The sequence below is a fragment of the Myotis davidii genome, unplaced genomic scaffold, assembly GCF_000327345.1.
Source record: "Myotis davidii unplaced genomic scaffold, ASM32734v1 scaffold1115, whole genome shotgun sequence".
Taxonomy (NCBI): domain Eukaryota; kingdom Metazoa; phylum Chordata; class Mammalia; order Chiroptera; family Vespertilionidae; genus Myotis; species Myotis davidii.
The window spans coordinates 1232035-1257320 of record NW_006287910.1 but is presented as its reverse complement, the minus strand read 5'-3'; the positions used below and the strand labels follow the sequence as shown (position 1 = coordinate 1257320).

General features: G+C 43.2%; 1 protein-coding gene across 6 annotated transcripts; it reads right to left on the bottom strand.

Moving 5' to 3' along the window:
- NDE1 (nudE neurodevelopment protein 1) lies at nucleotides 1–23473 on the bottom strand. 6 transcript variants are annotated; one of them, XM_015561303.1, is made up of 8 exons: nucleotides 23344–23473; nucleotides 21713–21866; nucleotides 15765–15913; nucleotides 6416–6552; nucleotides 5018–5194; nucleotides 3555–3646; nucleotides 2490–2641; nucleotides 1–1261 (listed from the first exon to the last, which is right to left on the bottom strand). In XM_015561303.1, exons 1-8 carry the CDS (start codon nucleotides 23424–23426, stop codon nucleotides 1168–1170), a joined length of 1038 nt encoding a protein of 345 aa, XP_015416789.1. In that variant the 5' UTR covers nucleotides 23427–23473; the 3' UTR covers nucleotides 1–1167. The 6 variants fall into 6 exon arrangements, with proteins under 6 accessions (XP_015416789.1, XP_015416794.1, XP_015416792.1 ...); XM_015561308.1 differs by having other exon boundaries at nucleotides 1–1069; XM_015561306.1 differs by having other exon boundaries at nucleotides 1–1065.
- Nucleotides 23474–25286: the final 1813 nt, after the last annotated feature.

Below are 25286 nucleotides of genomic sequence, written 5' to 3'. Positions count from 1 at the left end.
TTGAAAATTAGTTTCTCTTGATTTTATTGTTCTTTTAAAAAAATAAAAGTACATCTTTTCCCGTTACAGGTTAAATGTTTCTAGGATAATGAACCAGGCACAGAAGTTTAATTCCCTGTTGAATTTCAATAGCACTTGAAAAGTTCTATTTTCAAAGCAAGGATAGTTTTGCTGTTCTTTTGGAAAAATAACTTAGTTACAAAAGGAAGGTTGTTGAACTACACACATGCTCCTGAATTCATGTCTTCTTTTTACGTGTGATGGAGAGCGTGAGACGGCCATTCCCAGCAAGCAGAGATAAGCATGTGCCCCGTCCACGTTGAAAATCCTGTGTGCGTTTCTTCTTTGACAAGAAGCGTGGTCAACAACAATCCTGGTGGTTTAACCTTATTTGAAGGTCACCCTGATTATTTCATTATGGCCATCAATGAAATTCTATTCTTAAAGGCTCTATTTCCAAGGCTGCTCCACCCGCATGACTTTCCGGGTCCTGAAGCAGAGGTCACCCCCATGCCAGGGGTGGGGCACAGGACAAGTAACAGTCAGGACACATGTAAACAGGAAAGGTTTTCCACTGACCTGGTCCACGCAAAATATACTCTGAAACTCAGGCACACCTCTAAAAGCGTCAATGAGCCAGCTTAAAAAGTGTGGGAGGTACACTACAGTTTTAGTCAGCACGTGCCTAGTCTACTCTCTGCTCTTAGAGGTGATCTCAGTGTGCCAATCCTTGCTGTCCATGCAGTGTTGACTTTGTTCTCAAAGACAGCTCCAGGTGAATGGGACTGGGGAGCCCGAGGGGGTCAGATCCCCTTATAAGGCGTCTCCCTCCGGACGTTAAAAACACTCAGGACCAATCAGGACTTGGGTCAGCCCACAGTGATGGGGAAGCCTCAGCACTCACACTCAGAGCCCTTTCCAGCAGGTCCAGTTTGTCCCTGTCCATCTGCAACACACCAACATGGAGGCTGGGACTGAGACCGCATTCCACAGGGTCAACCACCAGGGCCACGGGCAATGGCCTCAGTCATTGGCTAGTGTGACTGCTTGCCCATATTTCTCAAACTACCTTAAAAAACAACCAAAAAAAAAACAACCTAGTGTGAAGAGGGGATGAAAGGTAACAACTCCCACACAGACACCAGTGGCTTTGCTTCTGTGGATTTTCTAAAGCAACAGCTTGACTACACCCTGGGCTGACGGCAGCGACGGTGAGGACAGATTTGAAGGCGGCTTCCCAAACTCCAGGCGTTTTCCCGACCTTCAGACAGAGCAAACCAAATTAAGCAGACATTACAGCTGTTACGACTGACTAGCATCCGGGCCCACAGTTACAAGAATGAATATCAAGAGCCAGGAGCAGGGTCACTGCGTCTCAATTTTCTCTCCTGTGAAATGAAGAAAAGGACACTGGCTGTCTAGGGCTCACATTCCCAAGGCCACACCAGAAGCCCAGGTGCAGAAGACCTTCTTTAAAGGTCCCACGTGCGTTCCCACGGAAAACACTTCTTCATTTCCCGTCACCTGTCTGCCAGGGACCCACCAAATTGTGGCTTGGGGTCCAGTAAGATGGTGGAACATCTTAGAAAGTTACTGATGCTGGAAGCTTACGGATTTTCTTCAGGCAAGAAAGTACATGAAGCCATTAAAGGTCAGATTTGTTTTCCAATCCAGTGACTGGCTTCAGGATTCTAGTCTGGCTGGAATTTATTGCCAGTTTCCAGAAGGTCCTAAAGTTTGTTTTGTTTTTTTAATTTTTTATTTAAATCCTCTTCTGGAGGAAGCAGAGCAGTATTAGAAGTTCAAGTCCCAGACAAGTGATTTATACAAGACATCCTCACAGCGTGACCAGGAGCTGGGACTGCAGAATCTGATAAAACACAAGCCTCTTCTTGGCCATTTGCCCAAACAGAAGACACCACCTAACTCTGTCTCCAGGGACGGGGTAGAGTTCACTGACATAAACCTGCAACTTTTAAAAAATAGCTTTCGGGCCCGACTTGTATGGCCCAGTGGCTGAGCATCAATCTATGAACCAGGAAGTAATGGTTCAATTCCAGTCAGGGCACATGCCCAGGGTTGTGGGCTCAATCCCCAATAGGGGTTGTGCAGGAGGTAGCCGATCGATGATTCTCTCTCATCATTGATGTTTCTCTCTCTCTCTTACTCTCTGAAATTAATAAATATATATATATGTGTGTGTGTGTATGCATATGCGTGTATTATATAGATCTATAATAAAAGTGTAATATAATAATAAAAGTGTAACATACTAATTAGACTGGATGTCCTTCCAAAGCCAGAGGTGCGAGGGAAGCCCAGGTCCCAGGTGCCAGATGGAGAAGCTGGAACCGCAGCCGGAAGGCCTACTCTTGCACAAATTTCATGCATCGGGCCTCTAATTATATATATATATATGTTGTTTTTTTTAAATGGCTTTTGGTCAGAGCTAGAGGAACCCACCTCGAGTGACAGCAAAAAATACTGACCCTTTATCGCCCAGAGGCACGCTGGTGCTGCTTGGCCGTCTGTCACCACCATCTCTGCTCTTGCTGGCCCGCCCTGAGGTGGGGCCACCTGTCCGGTTTGGGGACTGCTCGTACACGAAGTTCCGGCAGGATGCGAGTTTGGACTCCAGTGCCTGGAGAGAAATAGGCTTTCATCTCTCAAGTTAAAGACAAGAACTCGAATCTCTCACTGGAGCCTAAAGCAATGTGTTGTGCACTGGAATTCCCAAGTGGGGCCCAAAGGAATCCAATGTATAGCCAACTTAGACCTGCAGGCCTAAGATATTTAGCTGTTTCCTGGAAATCACTAACTACCGATTATCCAACCCTGCCTATGGGAAATACGAAGGTTTGAACAAGGACTTTGCTTTATTGTAAACAGACCCCCACCCCCAGCTTCTCTACATGCTAACTGTGCAAAATATTCAGAGAGCTGTTCATATAACAGAAAATCAGATAATCCAAAGCCCAAAGTAAAAACATAAGAAAGGAGTTGCAAGCTCCTATTGAGTTGCAGCTCTGAATACATAAATCCTGGTTGATGACAGACTGACAGGAGTTAAATTATGTGGCCTGCTGAGCATCATTTTAAAAAATAAAATGAAAACTACAACGAATACCTATGTTATTCTTAAGCACAAAAGAATCCTTCCCTGTAATTAATATAAAACCTATTAAGTTCCCTGCCCTAGCCTTTCAAGATTTTCTCTTAACTCCCTGAGAAACAAAGGGAAGACAATTTTCAAATGTTTCTGTTTTTTCAAATTAAGAAAAAAATCATACACACCATTTGAACTTCCCAAATTCCAAGGAAAAAATGGTACAGGGAAATAAACATCTATCCAGGGATCAAAGAGATGACTTAGAGTCAAGGCCCACAGAAGCGTCTATGATTCTAAAGGTTGTGACAGACCCCGAGCTACACCTAGGACTCATGAACTCTCTGTTAAAGGGGAAAGGAAGTGGTAGTAAGGTCATCCCTCGCCAACTTCCTGAAGGACAGGCAAGAAGCCACAGCAAACCCAGGGGGGCGCCAGTTGGTCTTACCCCCACTTTCCGCAGCAGGTCTCCCACGATGTTGAGGGCTGATATCCGGGCCGCAGGCGTGAGAGGGGTCCCACCCGTGGAGTCATCTAGACGTGGGTGTGCAAAAGGAAGTACATGTAACACCAACACACAGTCATAAGTCTGTGCACTGACATCGCTAAATGCAAAACCCCAGGGGCAGGCGGGGGAGGCTACTCTTGCCTTGGATTCTGGATGCTTCCCTGTTTTTTCATTCAATAGTTAATGATCTCACACAGTGAGAGCCTATTTAATGACCAACCTGTATTAAATATTTATCTTTACATGTTACTCTTCTACAACTAAATCAACACAGCCCTGAAATCCTAGGAATTCCACATAGCAATTTAACACCAAGAGCCTCTGAGCCAACCACACTTGTAAGGGTTCTACTCTTCAGAGGCGCCCTCCTCAAAGCAGACCAGGCACCAGCAGCACAGAATCCCTTGGGCACTTGCTAGAAACGCATCTCAGGCTCCACCCAGACCTACTGAATCCGAGGTGCATTTAACAAGATGCCCAGCCAACGCATGTGCCTGCCGAAGTGTGGAAAACACTGCTCTGGACTGGGAGTCTGAAATCTCACCAGTCCCTTCACCCCCAGGGACGAGCTAAGGGATAAAGCAGTATATAGCAGTGGAAGCCCAGAAGCAGCCTGCCCAGGCTTGAATCCCAACTCTGCCATTCACCAGCTGGATGGCAAGCCCCTCAGCTCAGGCCTCCGTCTCCTCAGCCATCAAACAAGGGTAGCACTTTCATTATTTGCACTTTGGGCCTGTGGTGAGAATTCAGTGAGGTTACATGTGTCTATCTGTCTGTCTGTATGTGTGTGTGTATATACACACACACATATACCTATATGCATACATATATACATGCATATGCATACAGATATATGCAAAGCACTTTAAGCAGGGTGACTGGCACATACTGAGCACTCAATAATTTTATATTATTATTATTGACTATTAAGTAACCCTTCAGAATCTCACAGTTAATCAGTCAGCAGAGAGACTGGGGTGAAAACTCAAATTCCTCATTTCTACAACACAGCACAGGTCACAGTGGCTCCATTTCTAGTTGAATATGTTGCTGGACCCACAAAACACTTTTTGTCTGGTTACCAAAATTTAAATCTGGAAGAGTTCATATTCAACAAGAGGATTCTGGCTTCTGGTGAAGAAGGGAAATGCCTACTAATGCTGGGCCTAAATCTCCTGTGGCAGGAGCAGAGCTCCCTCCAAGTGAGGCTTCCGTTTCCCAGCTCACCACAGACTCCACTGCTCTCTATTGCCTCACACCCAAGAGGCTCTTCTCACATGCCTCAATGCTCTGCCCTGTGAGCATCCCAGTTTGCTCCCTGCTGTCTAGCCCAGTCCTATTTCTCTCTCACTCAGGAAAGCTTTGTGAAGCAAAGAAAGTCCTCCCGACTCCATTCTTCTTACCCCGTCTGAACGTCCCCGGTGTGAAGCTAGAGCTGGGTCCCCGATGTGCCACAGGAGTGGACGGCACTGAGCCAGTGGCCTGCACGGCTATGTCTGTCCTTTCAGCTGCCACCGAGCTGGGCATGGGAGTCCTGGGTTTCTCCTGCTTTTGCTGCACGGCCAATTCCTGCCTCAAATCTGCACGAGGGAAAGAATTCAGATTAAGCCTTAGCACTGGGTGATGAGAATGGAGATGTGGAAGGGGGAGGGGAAGGGGTCAGCAGTAGACACTGATCAAGGAAAAGAAACAGGGTGAAAAACTCGAGCTAGAAACCCTGAATGACATGAAACCCACAGGATATTGCCTAACCGGCTTATAAAACTACATGATTTTTCTTTTGAGTAAAAACCAAAAGGTGTAAAAAAAATTAACTATGGCAGTGATACACTAATGCTTTTATTGTTTCAAAAGAATGCCAATGTAGAATTCTAAGTGAAAAAATATGCTTCCCCAACCCATCCCCAAATGCCCCTCCCTCACTCATCAACTCTCATAACATGGAGATCTTTCCAATCCCTTTTCTCTGCATTTTCAAACATACGATTTATACAGGGTGGGGCAAAGATAGGTTCACCGTTGTTCATACGGAAAATAACACAATAATTAATAGTAATACGAGAATAAACTATGTTTCGCATACTCAGAACGGTACACCTACTTTTGCCTCACCTGGTATGTATGTGTATATCTATTAAGCATCTAATATGAATGATTTTTAGTTAGCATAAACAGAAACATTCATCTACTGTCTATGACTTATATTCCTCCCTTCAGTGGTCTGTCCTAACAATTGTCCTATAATTGCATTTATATCTATACCATTAGTTTAAACATGGGTTAACACTGCACAAAGTAAGTCTATGTAATTTATTTAACCACTTCCTTACATTTAGGAACAACTACTCTTAAACTTGGCTTTTCTTTTTTAAATATATTTTTACTGATTTCAGAGAGGAAGGGAGAGGAGAGAGATATAGAAACATCAATGATGAGAGAGAATCATTGATCGGCTGCCTCTTGCATGCCCACCACGGAGGATCAAGTCCACAACTTGGGCATGTGCCCTTGACTGGAATCGAACCCAGGACCTTCCAGTCCACAGTCTAATGCTCTATCCACTGAGCCAAACCAGCCAGGGCTGAGCTTTTCTTTTCTTTTTAATCCCTCTTCTACTGGCCACACTTTATAAACTATAAATGTTATAAACAATTAACTGGAACTTTAAGTGTGGTCCCAGACAGCCTGTGTGCCAAGCAGGGTGCAGATTTCCAGCAAAGGTGACACCAGGCAGTGCTCTCAGGTAGGGAGAGGGGACAGGGCTGGTGAGGGCAGGGGGAACAGAACCCAGGCCTCCTGACCTCTGGCTTCATCCTTCAGTCGCTGAACAGATTCTAGGAGATTCTCCTTCTCATCAAGCTCGCTCTCCAAGAAGGCATTTCTCTCAATGGCTTGATTCAAGCGCTGCTCAAAGTCTTCCAGAGACATGATGGTGGCCCTGGGCAAGAGAAAAGCAAAGTTGTCCAAGAGAGCAATCAGCGACAGTTATCTGGTGCCTACACACTGGGAGATGAGAAGGGTCAGACACATGAGGGCCTAAGTCCCAGCACTGGCATTTCCTAGAAACCACAGACTTGAGCAAGCCAACGCCTTCAACTTCTGGGACCTGGCCCTTCACCTACAAAATGGGAATTGTCTTAGCTCATGAGGTGCACAAAACTGTGCTGAGGATGAAATGAGATAACACCCATACAAAACTTAGCAGTGAGCCAAGGCCTCAGTAGGACCAATCAACTGCCAACAGGTCCGTCTTCTCTTGAAGACGATCACTGCAAACAGTACTCAGAATATCCGACTAAAATGTATACACATGCATTTAAACAGATAAAAGAAACTATCTTTAATTTCTCAGGTACCATAAAACATTTAAAAGTTCAAAATGCCCAGCCCAGCTGCTCTGTTAACCACCACTTCTTGTGGACAGTGTAGACATGCCAATGGAACGCTGTGTGACAGGCACTGAGAAGTGCTGGGTAAAGAAAGTTACCTTTTCTGAGGCACTGGCACAGTTTCCTCGTATGCAAAGCGGGGACAGTGTCTCCACAGGGGTTTGGACTGGGGACAAGTAGAGTCATACAGGAAGCGTGCAACAGATGTTTCACACATACCATAAGTGCTTAATAAATGTCAGCAATTTCTATTACTGACCCCATGTTTGTCTCCAGAAGACCTTTAACATCCTGTTCATTGTATCTCACGGTGATGAGAAGCATCTGTTAGGAGTGGAACCCAGGAGTTAACACCTGTCTCTCCCACGTACGACTAGCTAAGTGTCCTTGGATAACCCAATGTTTCTGGGCCTTCAACAGCAAAGTGGGATTGACACTGATTTATTCAACATAACCTACTATGTCCAGATTGAGTCATATTAGTACCTACCCTCAAGGTAAATAAGATAAAGTTACCAAAAGGGCTTGAAGGAAAACAACAAAGGGACAATATTTAGGAGTACAGCATTGGAATCAGTTAAAATGACCCTCAGGCTGACATGTCAAAAAACAACAAAGATAAAAAAACACACATGAGAATTTATGATAAAGATGGCATCATAATCATTGATGAAATATGGGTAGTTCAATTCTAGGTTTGAGGTCTATTGGATAGCCACCTGGAAAAAAATAATGTTGGATCTATATACCTCATACTGTACCCCCAATATAAATTCCACCTAGATCAGAAATTTAAACTCACTATTTGGTCAAAATCTACCACTGGCTTCTGGAATGCCAGAGAACTGAAAACCAACTTCAGAGATAATTCTAGCATACTTGAACCTGTGTGCGTCAACGGTCATTGATTTATTAGCATAGCACGTAGATTTATTATTACTATGTTAGTATTTACTTTCAACTAAAGGTAAGCATCCCAGCTGCAACCTGAGTGAAAATAGCTTATGTACCTTAGACATTGAAATTCTGTCAAATGATGCATAAAAGCATATTTATAGGAGTAAAATGCTGCAATGCATAAGGACTGTGAAAACAGTTAATCTGGTGTATAGTTACTGAGAATTTGAAAATAGTTAAATAGGAAAATACAGTTTTAGTAAATATGAATATTAAGAGATACATCTGTTAGGTAACTGAGAACAAGTCCCTTTGGGGCCAATAAATGCTTTTAATGTTTATGTATTACCTCATGCCCATCAGAATGGCCACTCCCAAAAAAAACAGAAAATAAAAGTGTTGGTGAGAATGCCGAAAAATTGGGATTTTTGTTCACTGTTCATTAGAATGTAAGAGCAGTCATTATGGAAAATAGTAAGTTCCTTAAAAAATAAAAAAATAGAATGATCCAGCCATCATACTTCTGGGTGTACATCCAAAAGAATTGAAAGCAGGCTCTCAAAAGAAATATTCATGTTCATATTAGCATTATTCACAATAGCCAGGAGGTGGAAGCAAATTAAGACAAATACATAAAGAAAATGTGATAAATATACGCAACGGAATATTATGCAGCCTTAAAAAGGGAGGAAATCCTGTCACATGCCACTGTATAGATCAGTGATGGCGAACCTCTGACACGCGAACTCATTTTTTTGGTTGATTTTTCTTTGTTAAATGGCATTTAAATATATAAAATAAATATCAAAAATATAAATCTTTTGTTTTACAATGGTTGCAAATATCAAAAAATTTCTATATGTGACATGGCACCAGGGTTAAGTTAGGGTTTTTCAAAAGGCTGACATGCCAAGTTCAAAAGGTTCGCTATCACTGATATAGATGAACCTCAAGGACATTATGCTAAGGGACCAACGCAGTCACAAAAGGACATTTACTGTATGGTTCCATTCATATGGAATATCTAAGGTGGTCAAAAATCATAGAAACAGAAAGTAGAAAGGTAATTACGAAGGCCGGGAGGGTAAAGGGGGGAATTAATGTAGGTTTAGAGGTCCAACACTGCAAGATGAAAAAGTTCTGGAGATCTGTTGCACAATAATGGTAATACAGTTAACACTACTGGACTCTATCTTTTTAAAAAAACAGCTAAGACAGTAAATTTGATTTTGTGGTTTTTTAGCACAAAAAATAAAAAATTAAAACGTCTATGTAATAACAACCCATAGAAGAGTAAAATTAGATTAAATCAATTTTAATCTTTGTAGATCTTTTTGGTATACTAAGTAAAATAACCTTTAAGGAATGTATTTAATTTTTAGTCACTTCCAATTCGGTCCTAAGTCTTTCAGGGTTATACTTGCACAAGGTTATCCCCCTCCTCAGTTTAATGTGAGCATTTAGTTTTACAGAGGTGCAGTGTAGGGACCAAAACAAGCAAACAGCTGATGGTGTCAAAGGATTATTGTTCTGCAGCAGACTGTCAAATGTTCCAAATATAACTAATGAAATTTTATAATAAAAGTGTAAGGTTCTTAAGGTTTTAAAAACAAAAGTTTTGTGTTCCAGAACTTTATTCATTGTATAATGGTGATTTGGGCTTCTACCTCATCTGATTTAACATTCAACTTGGCCAAAATGAAAACCAATGCAATTTTAGTAAAAGAAAAAGAAAAAAAAAGATCAAAATTACAACGAACCTACAGAATAACCATCATTCAGAACCACCTGAAATCTAGCTAAACAGAAGACCTACAAGTAAAAATACAGACGAAGCCACATCAACACAGGTAGGAGGGGTGGAGACACGGAACCAGGTGGTCCCACACCCAGGTGTGGTGGATAAAAATTGTAAGGGATATCTTGGCTGTGGAGGTTGCCTCTGAGAAGGGAGAGGTCCTGGCCTCACACCAGGCCGCCCCCACCCCACCGCCCCAGCCCAGGGTTCCAGTGCCAAGAAGAGAAGTCCTGAGAACTTCTAGCTGCAAAAGCCAGTGAGGATTATGGCTGAGTGAGATGGAGGGCTGCTAGAGTCCCAGGCATTCCTCTTTAAGGGCCCATGCACAGACTTACTAGGACTCACCTGCTCTGAGCTCTAACCTTGGGCAAGCAGCTCAAAGGGCACCAGGGACATATGGGGAGAAACCGAATTCTCTGGGTGAGGGCTGAAGAGGTAGCTTTCTCTCAGACAAAAGTGCTGGCAGAGGCCACAGTTCCTTTGCTGAGCCCTCCCACACAGAGCAAGCAGGTGGTGCCATATCTGAGCCTCGATCAATCTGGCTATCACTGTTTGCCCTGGCCTGGTGATTCCCTCAGATCTCGCCCAACCCAACTTTCAGATCTGCCCAAACTGTTTCAGTGGCTTTTCTATACAAATTGCCTGTTTTGGCTCATGCGTCAGACTTTCCTAAAATCTTTCGAACAAGCAGTATCTGGTCTTGGTGTACCCCTGACCTTTTGTTAAGTGATCCCAGGCCTGGCACTAGTGGCAGCCAGCCTTGTTTCACAGCTTGGCCTCTCCTGGGCATCTCCAAGCCCACCACAAGTAGCAGCCATCTGCAGATTGCTCTGTAGCTCATACCCGGAGGCCCCAGGCAGGGCTCAGGCAGTGGCTGACTTTGGCCTGAGCCTTTGAACCCAATGGACAACTTCAGACCACATCAAAGCACCACCCAACCACCTCCACAATAGACACACTCAAGAAGCAGACTCAGCGAGCACCAGAGACCCACCGAAGTAAGTCCTGTTCCATGGGATGGGCCCCTGAACAGCTTTTCCTTAATGGTGGCTGCAGCTAGTCCTTGCAGCTGACTGGCCTGGGGATAAATCCCTCCCACTGATGTACCAATAGCAATCAAGGCTCAACTATAACAGGAGGGTGCACACGGCCCACAAGGTGGGGTCTGGAGGGGACACACCTGGAGAGCCCAGCTCAGGTGAACAGGGAGGCTACACCACAGGACCCTATAGAACACCTACTAGATTAGGCCACTCTACCAAGCCTAAGAGATATAGCAGCTCTAACTAATACATAGAAACAAACACAGGGAGGCTGCCAAAATGAGGAGACAAAGAAACACGTCCCGCCGAAACCGGTTTGGCTCAGTGGATAGAGCGTCGGCCTGCGGACTGAAGGGTCCCAGGTTCGATTCCGGTCAAGAGCATGTACCTGGGTTGCGGGCACATCTCCAGTAGGGGATGTGCAGGGGGCGGCTGATCGATGTTTCTCTCTCATCGATGTTTCTAGCTCTCTATCTCTCTCCCTTCCTCTCTGTAAAAAGTCAATAAAATATATTAAAAAAAAAAAAAAAAGAACCACGTCCCAAATGAAAGAACAGAACAAAACTCCAGAAAAATAGGAAACAATAGGAAACAATCTCCTATATACAGAGTTCAAAACACTGGTTATAAGAATGCTCAATGAACTCAGTGAGAACTTCAACAGCATAACAAAGGACATGGAAACCATAAAAAAGAACCAGTCAGAAATAAAGGATACACAAGCTGAAATGAAGAATAATTTACAGGGAATCAACATAGAGTAGATAAATCCAAGAATCAAATCAGCAATATGGAATATAAGGAAGCAAAAAACACCCAATTAGGAAAGCAAAAAGAAACAAACAAAAAAATGAGGATAGTGTAAAGGAGCCTCTGGGACAACTTCAAGCGTACCAACATTCACATTATGGGGGTGCCAGAAGAAAGAGAGCAAGAAATCTTGAAAGCAGCAAGAAAATAACAGTTAGTTACCTACAAGGGGGTTTCTATAAAACTGTCAGCTCTTTTCTCAACAGAAACTTTGTAGGCCAGAAGGGACTGGCAAGAAATAGTCAAAGTGATAAAAAGCAAGGACCTACAATCAAGATTACTCTACCCAGCAAAGTTATCAACAGAGAATCAAAGAACATATAAAGCTTCCCAAGGCCCTGGCCAGTGTTTCACAGCGGTTAGAGTAACGGCCCGCACACCGAAAGGTCTCAGATTCAATTCTTGGTCAAGGGCATGTACCTGAGTTGCAGGTTTGATCCCTGGCCCCAGTTGGGAGTGCAGGAAGCAACCAATCAATGTGTCTCTTTCACATCGATATTTCTCTCTCTTTCTCTCTCACACACACACGAAATGTTAAAGGGTCTTCTTTAAGAAGAGAAGAAAATATATAAAAAATAAAATGGCAATATATACAATTGAATCTAAGAAACAAAATGAACAAGCAGAACTCAAAGATACAAGTTCTCATAGATATAGTGAGCATTTTGACAATTATCAGATGGGAGGGGGATTGGGAATGGGTAAAAAAGGTGAAAGGATTAACTGATAGTTAAAGAATAGTCAAAGACATGCAAACTACAGCATTGGGAATATATAGTCAATATTCTAATAACTATGTATAGCGTCAGATGGGCATGACATATATCAAAAAGATTATTTAGTAACTTACATGATCTCTAGTCACTGAAGTACATCTGAAACTAATATAATAGTGCATGTAATTAAAAAAGAAAAATAGCCTGGCTGGTATAGCTCAGTGGTTGAGCGATAACCTGGTCAGGGCACATGCCGGAGTTGCAGGCCTGATCCCCAGTATGGGGCATGCAGAAGGCAGCTGATCGATTAATTCTCTCTCATCACTGATGTCTCTATCACTCTCTCTCCCTCTCCCTTCCTCTCTGAAATCAATAAAAATATATCTTTTTAAATATATGAATGGATAAAGAAGATAAAGAGAACCAGTGGTTGCCACATGGGAGGGGTATTCAGAGAGTTGAGTGAAAAAGAAGGGATTAAGAAATACAAATTACCAGTTATAAAATAGTCAAGGGATATAAAGCACAGCATAAGGAATATAGTCAATATTTAAGAACCATGTAATGGTGTCAGATGGGTACTAAACTTATCAGGGGGGTCACTTCATTAGCTAAATGTCTAATCACCATGCTGTACAGCCAAAACTAATATAATATTGTATGTCGACTGTAATTGAAAATTTTAACTTTTTTAAAAATAAGTGTGTCCTAAAAGTCTGAAACATCCGAAATAAAATTAACACTAAGAAATGTACTTCTGCTTTGCTATATTTATGCTGGTGTTTATAGATTTACTTTCTGAATGAACATGTCATTGTTGATCCAAAACGAAAGAAAATGTGGAAGAACATTAATCATTAAAATCTATTTTAAGGCTTGAATCATCTAATCTGTTCACCTTCAGTCATTAAAGTAATTTGATATATGCCAGATTGAAGTTTCCTTTAGTGGTCAATAAACCAAGAATGATTGATTAATTAGTTAGTATAGGAATGCTTTGTCTTTGCATATAGTTCAAGGCATTTTCCTTTCGTGTGTTTAATTAGCAGATAACTGAGGAAAAATTAGGGTTTGTACAGCCATGGCATAACATTTTAGGGCTGGTACCTTGAAGTATAATTATGTTCTTTCACAAAATGTCTTGTGGAACTGCTATCAGATGGAATTTTTTAAAAAATATATTTTTGTTGATTTCAGAGAGAAAGGGAGAGGGAGAGAGAGATAGAAACATCTATGATGAGAGAATCACTGATCGGCTGCCTCCTTCACGCCTCCTACTGGGGATCGAGCCCACAGCCCGGGCATGTGCCCTTGACCAGAATTTAATGGGAGACGCTTCAGTCCGACCCGACACTCTATCCACTGAGCCAAACCAGGTAGGGCTGGAATTTTTTGTTGGACGAATCCTCCAACAAAAGAAAGTATATATATGTATTCATGAGCTCATATAATGGGCAAAGATACCTGGAGCAAAGTCATGCAGGACTAGCCATGAAGAGTAACATGAATGATATGTACTTGAGCTAAAGATGTACACTTCCTCTAGAGTTACTTAGAACCTCACTCCTCTGCTTAATTTACATGTTTATAATTAGAAAATCTGTGAGTGGATAAAAACACTGTGATGCACATCTAGACAATGGAATATTATTAGTGCTAAAGAGAAATTAGCTATGAAAAGGCATGGAAGAACCTATGAGGCATGTTACTAAATGAAAGAAGCAAATACAAAAAGGCTACATCCTCTTTAATTTCAACTATATCACATTCTGGAAAAGTCAAAACTATGGAGACAGTAAAAAGATCAGTGGTTAAGAGGGGTTAGGAGGAGAGAGGGATGAATAAACAGAGCACAGTGGATTTTTAGGGCAGTGAACCTACTCAGTATAATACCACAATGATGGCTATATGTCATAATACATTTGTCCAAACCCAGAGAATATACAACACCAAGAGGGAACCCTAAGGTAAAGTATGGACTTTGGTTGATAATAATGTGTCAATGTAGGTTCACTGATTGTAACAAGTGTACCATTCTGGTGGGGGATATTCATAGTTGGGAAGGTTGTATATGTATGAACAGGGGATACACAGAAACTCTCTGTACTTTTCTCTCAATATTGCCATAAACCTAAAACTGCTTAAAAAAAAAAAAGTCCATTTAAAAGAATTTAAATTAAAAAAAAAGAAGGCAAATGAAAGATATTTTCAGATAAACCCAAACTAGGAGAATTCATCATCAGCAGACGTGCACTACAAGAATCCTAAGAGAAGTTCTCCAAGCTGAAGGGAAATGATACTATGGGAAACCCAGATACCCAGGAAGGAATAAACCAGAAATAGTAAGTACGGAGATAAATATAAAAGGCTATCTTTTTACCCTCTTTAATGTCTTTAAAATACACTTGGCTTTTTAAAGCAAAAATTCCAACAGTGTGTTGTGGAATCCTTAGCATCTGTAAATGTAGCAATAGCTAATACAATTGCAGCATAAAGTTTGAGGAAGGTAAATGAAATTATAAGTGTGAGGTTGTTACATTTTACCTGAAGTGGTACAATATTAACTAAGTAGACTGAAAAGTTCGGCATGTATATCCTGAGCCCTAAAGAAACCACCAAAACATAATACAAGAAACGGTGGGGACAATGCAAGGGCTCCATGTCTTCACAGCAGGTGGGCTACATGAACATATGCATTTGTCCAAACTGCTGGAACTGTGCACTTAAGATCTGTGCACATCATCGTATGTAATTTTTACCTAAAATTTTTAAAAAAGTGCTTTCTTAAAAAAATAGCAACTGGCTCAGTGTAGTTATTCAATTAATGTTAGTTGCTACTGTTAGTATTCTGTTAACAATAGACTATTGGTTTAAGAAATACTGTAATTTGAACATCTTCTTACTACAGGGCAGTGGTTCTCAACCTTCTGGTCCTTTAAAACAGTTCCTCATGTTGTGACCCCCAACCAGAAAATTATTTTCATTGCTACTTCATAACTGTAATGTTGCTACTGTTATGAATCATAATGTAAATATCTGATATGCAGGATGGTCTTAGGCGACCCCTGTGAAAGGGTCGTTTGACCGCCAAAGGGGTTGCAACTCACAGGTTGAGAACCGCTGCTGTAGGGCCTTATTTATTTAGCACAAGCTTGTCCTTCTGCCTGAAACATTCCCATCTCCCACTCTTCCCCTGGAAGATGCCTATCCACCCCTCATTCTTCACCTCCATGCACTTCCTCTGGAAAGCCTTGCCAGACATTATCTCACCGACAGCCAAATTAAGATATCCTGTCACTTGCCCCCATGGCACCCTGGACTTACTACTGGAATTAAGTTGTGCTTATCTGCCAATGAGACTGTAAGATCGTAAGGACGCTGGCTTGGTTTCACTCACTGCTGAACTCTCTATACTCAACGCAGTGCCTGGGCCCCAGGTGCTGGTGGCAAAAAGCAGAGACAAAAGGCTCCAAAGACCTGTTTTCTTCCTGACGTACCGTTTCGCTCTCTCCAGATCATCATTTGCTTGCTCCAGCTCTCGGATATATTTCTGCAGCTGATCTTTAATTGCCTTTGTCTGGGCTAGGTCATCTTCTAAGGCGGAGATCTGCCGGTAGCCTTCAGAATGCTGCATCTCAAACTTCTCCTGAATGACAAAATCGACACTGAATGAATGATTTCAGACTTCTGATAAGCTCTGTTTATCTCCCCCTTGCCTGTCACCTCCTTAAAATATTGAAGGCTAATCCTGGAATGCATGTGCTCCTCTTGTACTGGTAGTACATACATGTGTGTGTTTTTTAAATGTTTTTATTGATTTCAGAGAGGGGAAGGGACAGGGATAGAAACACCAGTGATGACAGAGAATCACTGACTAGTCAACTCCTGCATGTTCCACACCAGGGATCGAGCCCACAACCTGGGCAAGGCATATGCCCCAATCAAACAGTAACCTCCTGGTTCACAGGTTGATGTTCAACCACTGAGCCACACCAGCAGGGCAGATACAAGTTGTTTTTAGCCACTGAGCATCCATTCCCCCACTCTCCACAACCTGCCAGGACCCTGATTTCTTTAGGGGGTTTATCTCTCCATTACTACAGGAACTTCATGGGACTATCCTCCCATCACAATTATTGAAGAAGCGTCAGCCTTTCTCTCCCACCCTCCCGCCACAGCCAGGGACAAGCCTCACTGCAGTCCATAGGCCCTTTCCCCAGATGTGAACTGCTAAACAAGTGACAGGAGAGGGCAGGAACAGGGGGCTGTCCTGTCCTGAGTGCTTCCTGCCTCCCAGGCCCTGAGCATCTGGTACCTTGCCCCCTTCCAAACCTGATCTTTGCAGCCTCTGGGTATCAAGAAGCAATCAGCCCTAACTGGCTTGGCTCAGTGGATAGAGTGTCAGCCTATGAACTGGGTTCTATTGTGGTCAAGGACACATGCCCACGTTGTGGGCTCGATCCTCAGTAGGGGATGTGTCGGAGGCAGCCAATCAATGATTCTCTCTCATCATGGATGTTTCTCTCTCTCTCTCTTCTTCCTTCCTCTCTGAAATCAATAAAAATATTTTGAAAAAAAGAAAGAAACAATCATTTTGCTCAAGGTGTCCACAGACATAGAAAGCCACATAAACCTCCCCACACCTATTCTGCAAGGACAGTATGAATCCATGTCACGAGATTCCTGGATCACAAAGAGAACATCAGGGATCACAATGACTTTGGTAGCATGTACCACACAATAAGAGCAGGACATCATGTACTCAATTTGACAAATGTCCGGACTTTGTGATCCAGGACACTTCCCCTGCAGCATGGGGGTCAGAAGAAACTTCTGGACCTGTGGGAGAGGGAAGGAAGGAAGGAAGGCAGGCAAGCAGGGAAGGAAGGAAGGGAGGGAGGGAGGAAAGGAACAAAGAGAGGGGAAAAAACCTGTTATGAAATATAAGAGGAAGCTTAGTGCTTTCCAAGGCAAGGAATAGCCCAGATGACTTCTCAATGATCTATTGTTGCCCAACTGTAGAAGCTAACATTTATCATTTACTCTGTGGCAGCCTCTGGCTCAGTAGACCAATTACACTGCCTCATGTAATGCCATTTCCGAGATGTAGAGACTGAGGTTCAGTTACAGAATTAGCCCAAAGTGAACTGGTAACAAATGATGGAGCCAAGATCCAACCTGGGCCACCTGGGCCCGAGCTCTTAAAACAACTATGTCAGTGGTTCTCAACCTTGGCTGCACATTAGAATCGCCTGGGAATCTTTTTAAAATCCTGATTTCTGGGCCTCATCGTCCGGAAATTCTGTTTCTTTGTTATGGGGTGGGGCCACAGCATTAGTAAGAAAGAAACAGAATTTCTGGAGGATGAGGCCCAGAAATCAGGATTTTAAAAAGATTTCCAGGTGATTCTAATGTGCAGCCAAGGTTGAGAACCACTCAACTATGCCAAACTGCCCTCACCATCTCAATCCAGGTGGTACAGGTATTAATCTCTCTCCCTCTTTCTTTCCTTCTTTTCTCTCCCATCCTCCCTTCCTCTTTACCAAATACCCTTACTACCTTTCCTTCATCCACACACGAAAGAAAACACACTTCCCACATGAAAGGCCCAAGGCTTAGAAAGTTAAAGAGAAAAAAAAAACACTAAAAATAGGCAACTCCTTTCTTTTCTTTACACCCAGCCGAGTAAACAAAGCTGTTGCTAGAATGACGTAATGGTGCCTAGGCCGGGAGGCGTGGAGAGCCACTGGGAAGAGGAACGCCCACAGAACAAGCAGATTATTTACAGGGGGAGGACAGGGAGGGCCTTTCACATGCTCAGCCTGCTGGGTCCCCTCTGATACTCCGTTTCCTGGCCGTGAGCAGAGAAAGTGTCTCCACTGAGGCAAGCAGGGGCAGACCAGACCCTGTGCACAGCAAATTCTCAGGCATAGCTCTGATGGCCTCACACCCTTTAGGTGGGGGCACCTCTAGATAAAATAAGAGGGTGCAGGATCCTAGGTTATTAACCTAAATTCAAATTCAGAGGATGCAGTTAATGAGCTTCTCCACCAGCACAGAGATTCAAAAGAAGTCCTTTGAACTTGTGGACATGAAAAACTATTGCTGAAATGTTGCGCTTTCCTTTGGGGCTAATTATAATGAGCTGTCAGCTGATGGAGGCATCAATAGATGCTCTGTTTGATCCTTTACAGGCTTTTTTATTCAACTTGTGATGAATGAGCCAGTTGTCAAGAAGTCTGATTCAGTTGACTACATTCCTCTTAGGTGACAAATATGGGCTGGTGACACTTTATTCCAAGGTATTTCTATTTCTTCCCCTGCTCTATACACTGAGTCTCACAGATCCGTCGTGTGCTTGTATTGGTGGTCTGCAGGTACAAGGGCTCAGCTCTGAAGCCGTTAATTACTTAGTAATAACTTGATATTTATTCAGCATCCATGGAGGGCCTCCTTCCCCCTCTAAAATATCAGCCATATCACTGATCTTCCTTCCATAGTTTTCCATCCCAAGAATTCCCTTCAATTTAAGGACTGTTTCCTTGTTGCAGGGGTCAAATACTAATGCCTGCAGGGGCCAAGCTGTTAATAAAATGAGTGACGTGGGCCAGGTGTAGGAATAAAGAAAGTGGCACTTATCCCTCAGTCGGAGGTGGTGGTGGGGGCAGCAGCGGGGACTGGGGTGAACTGTAGAATGCTTGCTCTAAGCAACCAGTACTCGGCTTTTTGCTGGTGTGAAAGAATGCAGGCCTGGTGTAGCCAGATCTGCCAATGCTCAAAGGAAATCGGAATTCCAGGTTTTTACAGCCTCATAACTTTGAATGTTGATAATAAAGATATAAATTTTACTATCAAAAGAATAAACTGTGAACAAACACTGAACTCTTGTTACTATTAGCATGCTGAAGTATTTAAAGGGAAGTGTATAGTATAAATGTTTGCAATTCACTCTGAAATGCATCAAAACTTAAGTCAGACTGATGGATGGATATGTAATGAAAAGTATGGCAAAGGTTACTGGTAGAGCTTGGGTGGTGGATATATAGGTGTTTACTGGAAAACTTGTTCAACCTGCTGTGTGTTTCAAAATATTCATGATAAAATGTTGAATAAAAACCACTAAAGGCTAACAAACAGCATCTATGGGCCAGACTGATCTGCAAATGGCCACTTTGGGCTCTGTGGTCTACAGCATAAAAGCTTCAACTCGCTGCTCAGCTTCCAAGGTCTTTGGGGTATTCCCTCTGTCCCTCCCCATCTCTCAAATCCCCAATTCATTTTGTTATTGTTGTTAATCCTCACCAAGGATATTTTTTTCCATTGATTTTTTTAGAGAGAGTGGAAGGGAGAAAGGGAGAGAGACAGGGAAAGGGGAAAGGAGGAGGGAAGGCAGGAAGAGAAAAAGGAGAGAAACACGGATATGAGACACATCGATTGGTTGCCTCCCGCATGTGCCCCGACCAGTGCTGGGGATCGAATCTGCAACCCAGGCATGTACCCTTGACCAGAAATCGAACTCTTAACCCTTTGGTGCACAGGCCGACATTCTAATCACTGAGCAACACTAGCCAAGGATCCAATCCATTTTTTGGTCTCACTTTTTTCCCATGTACCAATAAATCCAGGACTCCAGGTCCGCCTGTACCAATAAATCCAGGACTCCCAAGGTCCGCCTGACACTAATTCTTGTCTGTGTCTGTGGCAGGTCCAAATGAACTCTTTTTTTCCCCCAATATATATTTCTTTATTGATTTCAGAGAGGAAGGGAGAAGGAGAGACAGAAACATCAATGATGAGAAGAGAACCACTGATCGGCTGCCTCCTGCACACCACTAAATGGGGATCAAGCCTGCAACCCAGGCATGTGCCCCTGGCTGGAATTGAACCTGGGACCCTTCAGTCCGCATGCCGAAGCTCTATCCACTAAGCCAAGTCGGCTAGGGCCAGATGAACTCTTTATCAACCTGTGGGCACCAAGCTACTGACCACACACAAACACACACACACACACACACACACACCCTCAAACACCAGCTCAAGTCCCTCCCAGGTGGCCTCCATGAAGTTATCTCCAACCCATGCAGATCTTTCTCTCTCAGGAGGATTTCATGCTCATACTATGTACGATAACTAAGCATCTTTTCCTTAGGTGCTTCCTGGTGTTAGGTTTGTCTGCCCCAAGAAGCTTCCAGAGGGCGAGTAGCACATCTTCCTCTATCACACCTAACACTGCAGGACCTTGGCTCATTCCACAGCAGCTCATCAAAATTTACACAGGGAGCTTTATTAAGAAAAAATAAATAAAAAGATAGGCAGACATGCCGGGGCCCCACCCAGACTTAGTGAGAACAGGAATCTCAGGGCAGGGGTGGGTTCGGGCCTCTCTAATGTTTACCAAGCTGGCCAGGTGATCTGCCTGGCAGTGAGGGTGGAGAACCACCGTCTCCAGGGCACAGTGTTATCCTTAGTGATCACATGCTAAGCCCTATAGAATGTCCAGAGGCAGTCTTTACCCTTTAGAACAGTGTTTCTCCAGATACTTAGCAAGGTCCGCAGATATTTTTGGCCTCCACACCTGGTGGAGGGAGTGCTACTAGCATCTAGTGGTTGGAGACCAAATTCTGATAAACATCCTATAATGCAAAACTTAGCTCTCACAACAGAGAATTATCTGGCTTCCAAGGTCAACAGTGCCCAGGTCTGGGAACCTGCTCTAGACGGGCACTGTCCAAACAGAACGTTCTGTGATGATGGAAACATTGTACAACCCCTCTGTTCAATCATCAGACCCACTAGAGACATGTGCCTACTGAGCACTTGAAATGTAGCTAGTGTAACTGAGGAATTAAATTTTTATTGATTTTATTTTAATTAATGTAAATGTCAATAGCCACTATGCCTATGGGCTACCATATTGGAAAGCACAACCCTGGACCTTATAATACAACTAGAGGCCTGGTGCACGAAATTTGTGCACAGGTAGGGTCCCTAGGCCTGGCTGGCGATCAGGGCAGATCCGGGCCTTCCTTCTGGCTGCCAGCCAGGGCCTTCCTTCATTCCACACCACCACCAGGTGGTCAGTGCACATCATAGCGAGCAATTGAACTCTCAGTCTCCCGGTCGAACTCCTGAGGGGACACTTTGCATGTTAGCCTTTTATATATATTTATATATAGATGATCAGCAAGTCTAGCAACCCTCAATACTCTAAAACTATCTACTTTTCACATGCCTTATGAGATTATTACAGACAATCAAAGAATGGCCCTGGGGACATGTGTGTGACTTGCTTCTCACAGAGCTCCTGGAACATAAAGTGTTCAACCACCACATCCACTCAGCAGGCCTGGAGGTGGGAGTGCGCCCAGGGCCATGGCCCTTGCTCTGCAGGGCTCTTTCCCAGGCACACTCGCCACTCCGGAAGCATTTCCTCTCACCCCCTCACCTTGATGGTTTCTAGCTCCATGCGAAGGCGGTTATTTTCTGACAGGAGGTCCCTGTTCCTGGTTTCAATTTGTTGTAGCTGTGTCTCCAATTCAGCTTCATATTCTCGGCTTCCCTCCTGGAATTCTCGGAGCTCCTCTTGTGTGTTCTCTGCCCTACAGCAGAATTCCCAGATGTCAGATAATAATATACTGAGCACTTACATGTTGCCAAGTCTTATACATGGGTCAGCTCTTTATTCAACCACCTTTTGAGGCAGAAACTATCATTTTCCTCATTTTACAGATGAAAAGATGAGGTTCAGACAAGATGAGTGACTTGTCTCAAGGTCACATAAGAAGCCAGAAACAGAGCTTACACATGAATCCAGGCATGCCTGATGCCAAAGCCATTTCTTAACCAATTCACTCTTCACTCATTCATCCAACATATATTTTTGAGCCCAACATGTAGTAAACATAATTTCAATTGTGAATCCTCTGCAGATTTATTTATAAGTGGAAATTGGTCATAATACAAATGTCATTTATCACACCATGATAATGTGTCCATAAAGAAGATAAAAATCATGCCTATAGAAGAAAACATACAACTTTAACATAGACAATGAAGACATCAAATTTGTTAAAGGTTTTTGCTTATCTTGGTCTAGTCAATTCAAATGGAGACTGCAGCCAAGAAATCAAGAGAAGGCTGAGCCTCAAAAGACTTAGGAAAGATCACCAAAGCAAAGATGTCAGTAGAGACCGAGGCTAAGTTCATCAACACCTTCGTATCCCCAATTACTATGCACAGATGTGAACACTACAGTGAAGGAGGCCGACAGTAAAAAAATTGATTCATGAAATATGTTGGAGAAGAACTCTACAAATACTCTGGACCACCAGAAAGACAAACAAGTTGGTCACAGAGCAAATTAAGCCTAAAACATCACTGGAGGCAAAAACGACAAAACTGAAGCTACTTTGGACACATCATGAGAAACAGGATTCTTTGGAAAAGACAATAATGCTGAGAAAAGTAGAAGACAGATACGAGATGGATTGACTCCATAAAAGAAGCCATAAGCTTGAGTCTACAAGAGCTGAGTAGGGCCGTTGAAGACAAGACATTGTGGACATCACTCATTTACAGAGTTGCCAGGAGTTGGAACCAACTCAATGGCATGTAACACACACACACACACACACACACACACGCACAAACCTCCCAGATATGGGCACTGAAACCCTGGTTTCAGGTTTTTTAAATGGCAACAACCCATTTTGCTAGGTTCAGGGAGTTCTTTCCCCCCACATGAAGCACTGACCGGATCTGGCATCTAGGAACTGATAAAACCCTGCCAGAAAAGTCAGATGGGAAGTAGCAGTTTACTTAGGACCACAGGCTTTGGAGTTCAAATTCTATCTCTGCTGCGCGACCTGGCAAGTTATTTGCCTGCATTAAGGATCAGTTTCCTCATTTGTAAAATGGGAAGATCATGTTTGTTGTTGGTTTTTTCCATGGAGTAGTTTTGAGATTTACTAGTAACTGAGATAATGTATGCTAAGCCTTCACAGTGCTTATGCCCCCCAAAATGACTGCTGCTATCATCATGGGAAGAAAAAGCAGGGTTAACTCTGGAGAACTGACCTTTGTTTGTAGGTCATAGCCAGATCTTTCCAATAGTTAGCTGCTTCTTCCTCAGAGCTGAAAGTCTTCCCAGAGTCCTCCATTGTGAAAATGAAAGAAGTCACTCTTCTTGTGGCATGGTGTCTAGGAGAGAAAGTTTTAAAATTATTACCCTAGTGAAACAGCTGATCTTTATAAGGGGGGCGGGGGTGATTCCCGAACTTTACAATGGATTAAATGATAAAACATTGCCAAATCACTAAAACTAAACTCAGACAAAATATAGCCCACCTGCAGGTTTCATTCCATGGACAGATAAAACCATCAGGATTTGCTGATTAACACATTGGGAAGAGGGAGAATAAGAAAAATATGGAGGTGAGGACCCCTCCTGGGGTTGCCAACTGGGTGCCACCACCATCCCCATCACCACAGATGCAGAATATCAGAAGGAAAATCTTAAGGGCAGGGGATAATGAACCCAGTTTGAGATATTATTAGTTTGACATGCCCACAACACATCTAGATGCAACACTGAATCTTAAACTCGGAGGTAAATTCTGGACTAATGATACAAATTTAAGAGTTATGAGTTTGTAGCTGGTTCTTCCTTTTTTCTTGTGACGGAACCACTGGAGAATCTAATGAGGGCTATTTATGGAACTCTGAGGAATGCCAATGTTTGAAAAGAGGGGCAAGGAAAGAAACAGTAATCGGAGGAGACAGAGGAGAAACAGAGAGTTGTCTTGGAGTAGATGGTGTCAAGGGGAAGGGGGGTGGCGGGGCGGGGTGCATTCCACAGTATTCATGATGCAACAGAGAAGATGGTAAGATAAGGATTGGAAAATATCCAACAGACTTAGCAAAATGTTGGTCACTGGTAATGTGAGCAAGAATATTTCAACACAATGGTGGAGGGAGGAGAAATAAACTGGGTGGAGGAGTCCGTGGGAGGTGAGGAAGAGGAAGTCCATGGGGTTTTGGAGAACTGGGTGTGAGAAGAAAAGGAGACAAAGTAGACCACAGCTAGAGGGGAGTGGGGGGTGGCGGCTTTGGCTCTGAGGATTTGGAGATATTCAGAGCAGAGGTTAGGAAATGTTCTATTAACAGTTGTCAGTTTATAGACTCCCTGCTGATTGAGCTTATTTTCTGAATTTATTAAAGGCTCTGAGCTTGTCAAAAGGTTGTTGGAGCCGAAACCGGTTTGGCTCAGTGGATAGAGCGTCGGCCTGTGGACTGAAAGGTCCAGGGTTCGATTCCGGTCAAGGGCATGTACCTGGGTTGCGGGCACGTCCCCAGTGGGGGATGTGCAGGAGGCAGCTGATCGATGTTTCTCTCTCATCGATGTTTCTGACTCTCTATCTCTCTCCCTTCCTCTCTGTAGAAAATCAATAAAATATATTTTAAAAAAAAGTCGTTGGAAACCCAAATTAGATGCCTCCAAGGTCCCTGCTTTCCTTCAAAGGAGCTCACAGTCTGCAGTGTGTGTCCTTGTGGACAAAAGAATGAACGCAACCCCTCACTCTGCAAGGCATAACCAACAAGCTGTATTTTGGGCTAAAAGTACAAATAATCTGGCTAAATATGTCAGTGTTGACACGGATACCATCACCAACTCCCGGATCTCTGGCAGAATTTGAACAATACCTCTATGTGAGCACAGCACTTATTGATAACTCTACACTTGCTAGTAACTGTTTGCACATCTTCTCACCCTCCTAATTTCTCTTCTTTCCTAATTCAGAGAAAGTATGCCATGAGACCTCCCACCTACACCCTTCTGAGAACAATTTCTCTGAAAACTTGATCTAAGCAGCGAGGCCAAATGGAGTAGAAAGCTGCTGATTTGTTGATTTTTTTCCAGTCCAGCATTCCTTCTTCCATCTTCCTGTAACAGCATCCCAATATTCCCTTGGAGAAACTGACTCTACACTCATTCCATGTGGTTCAGATGAACTTGACAT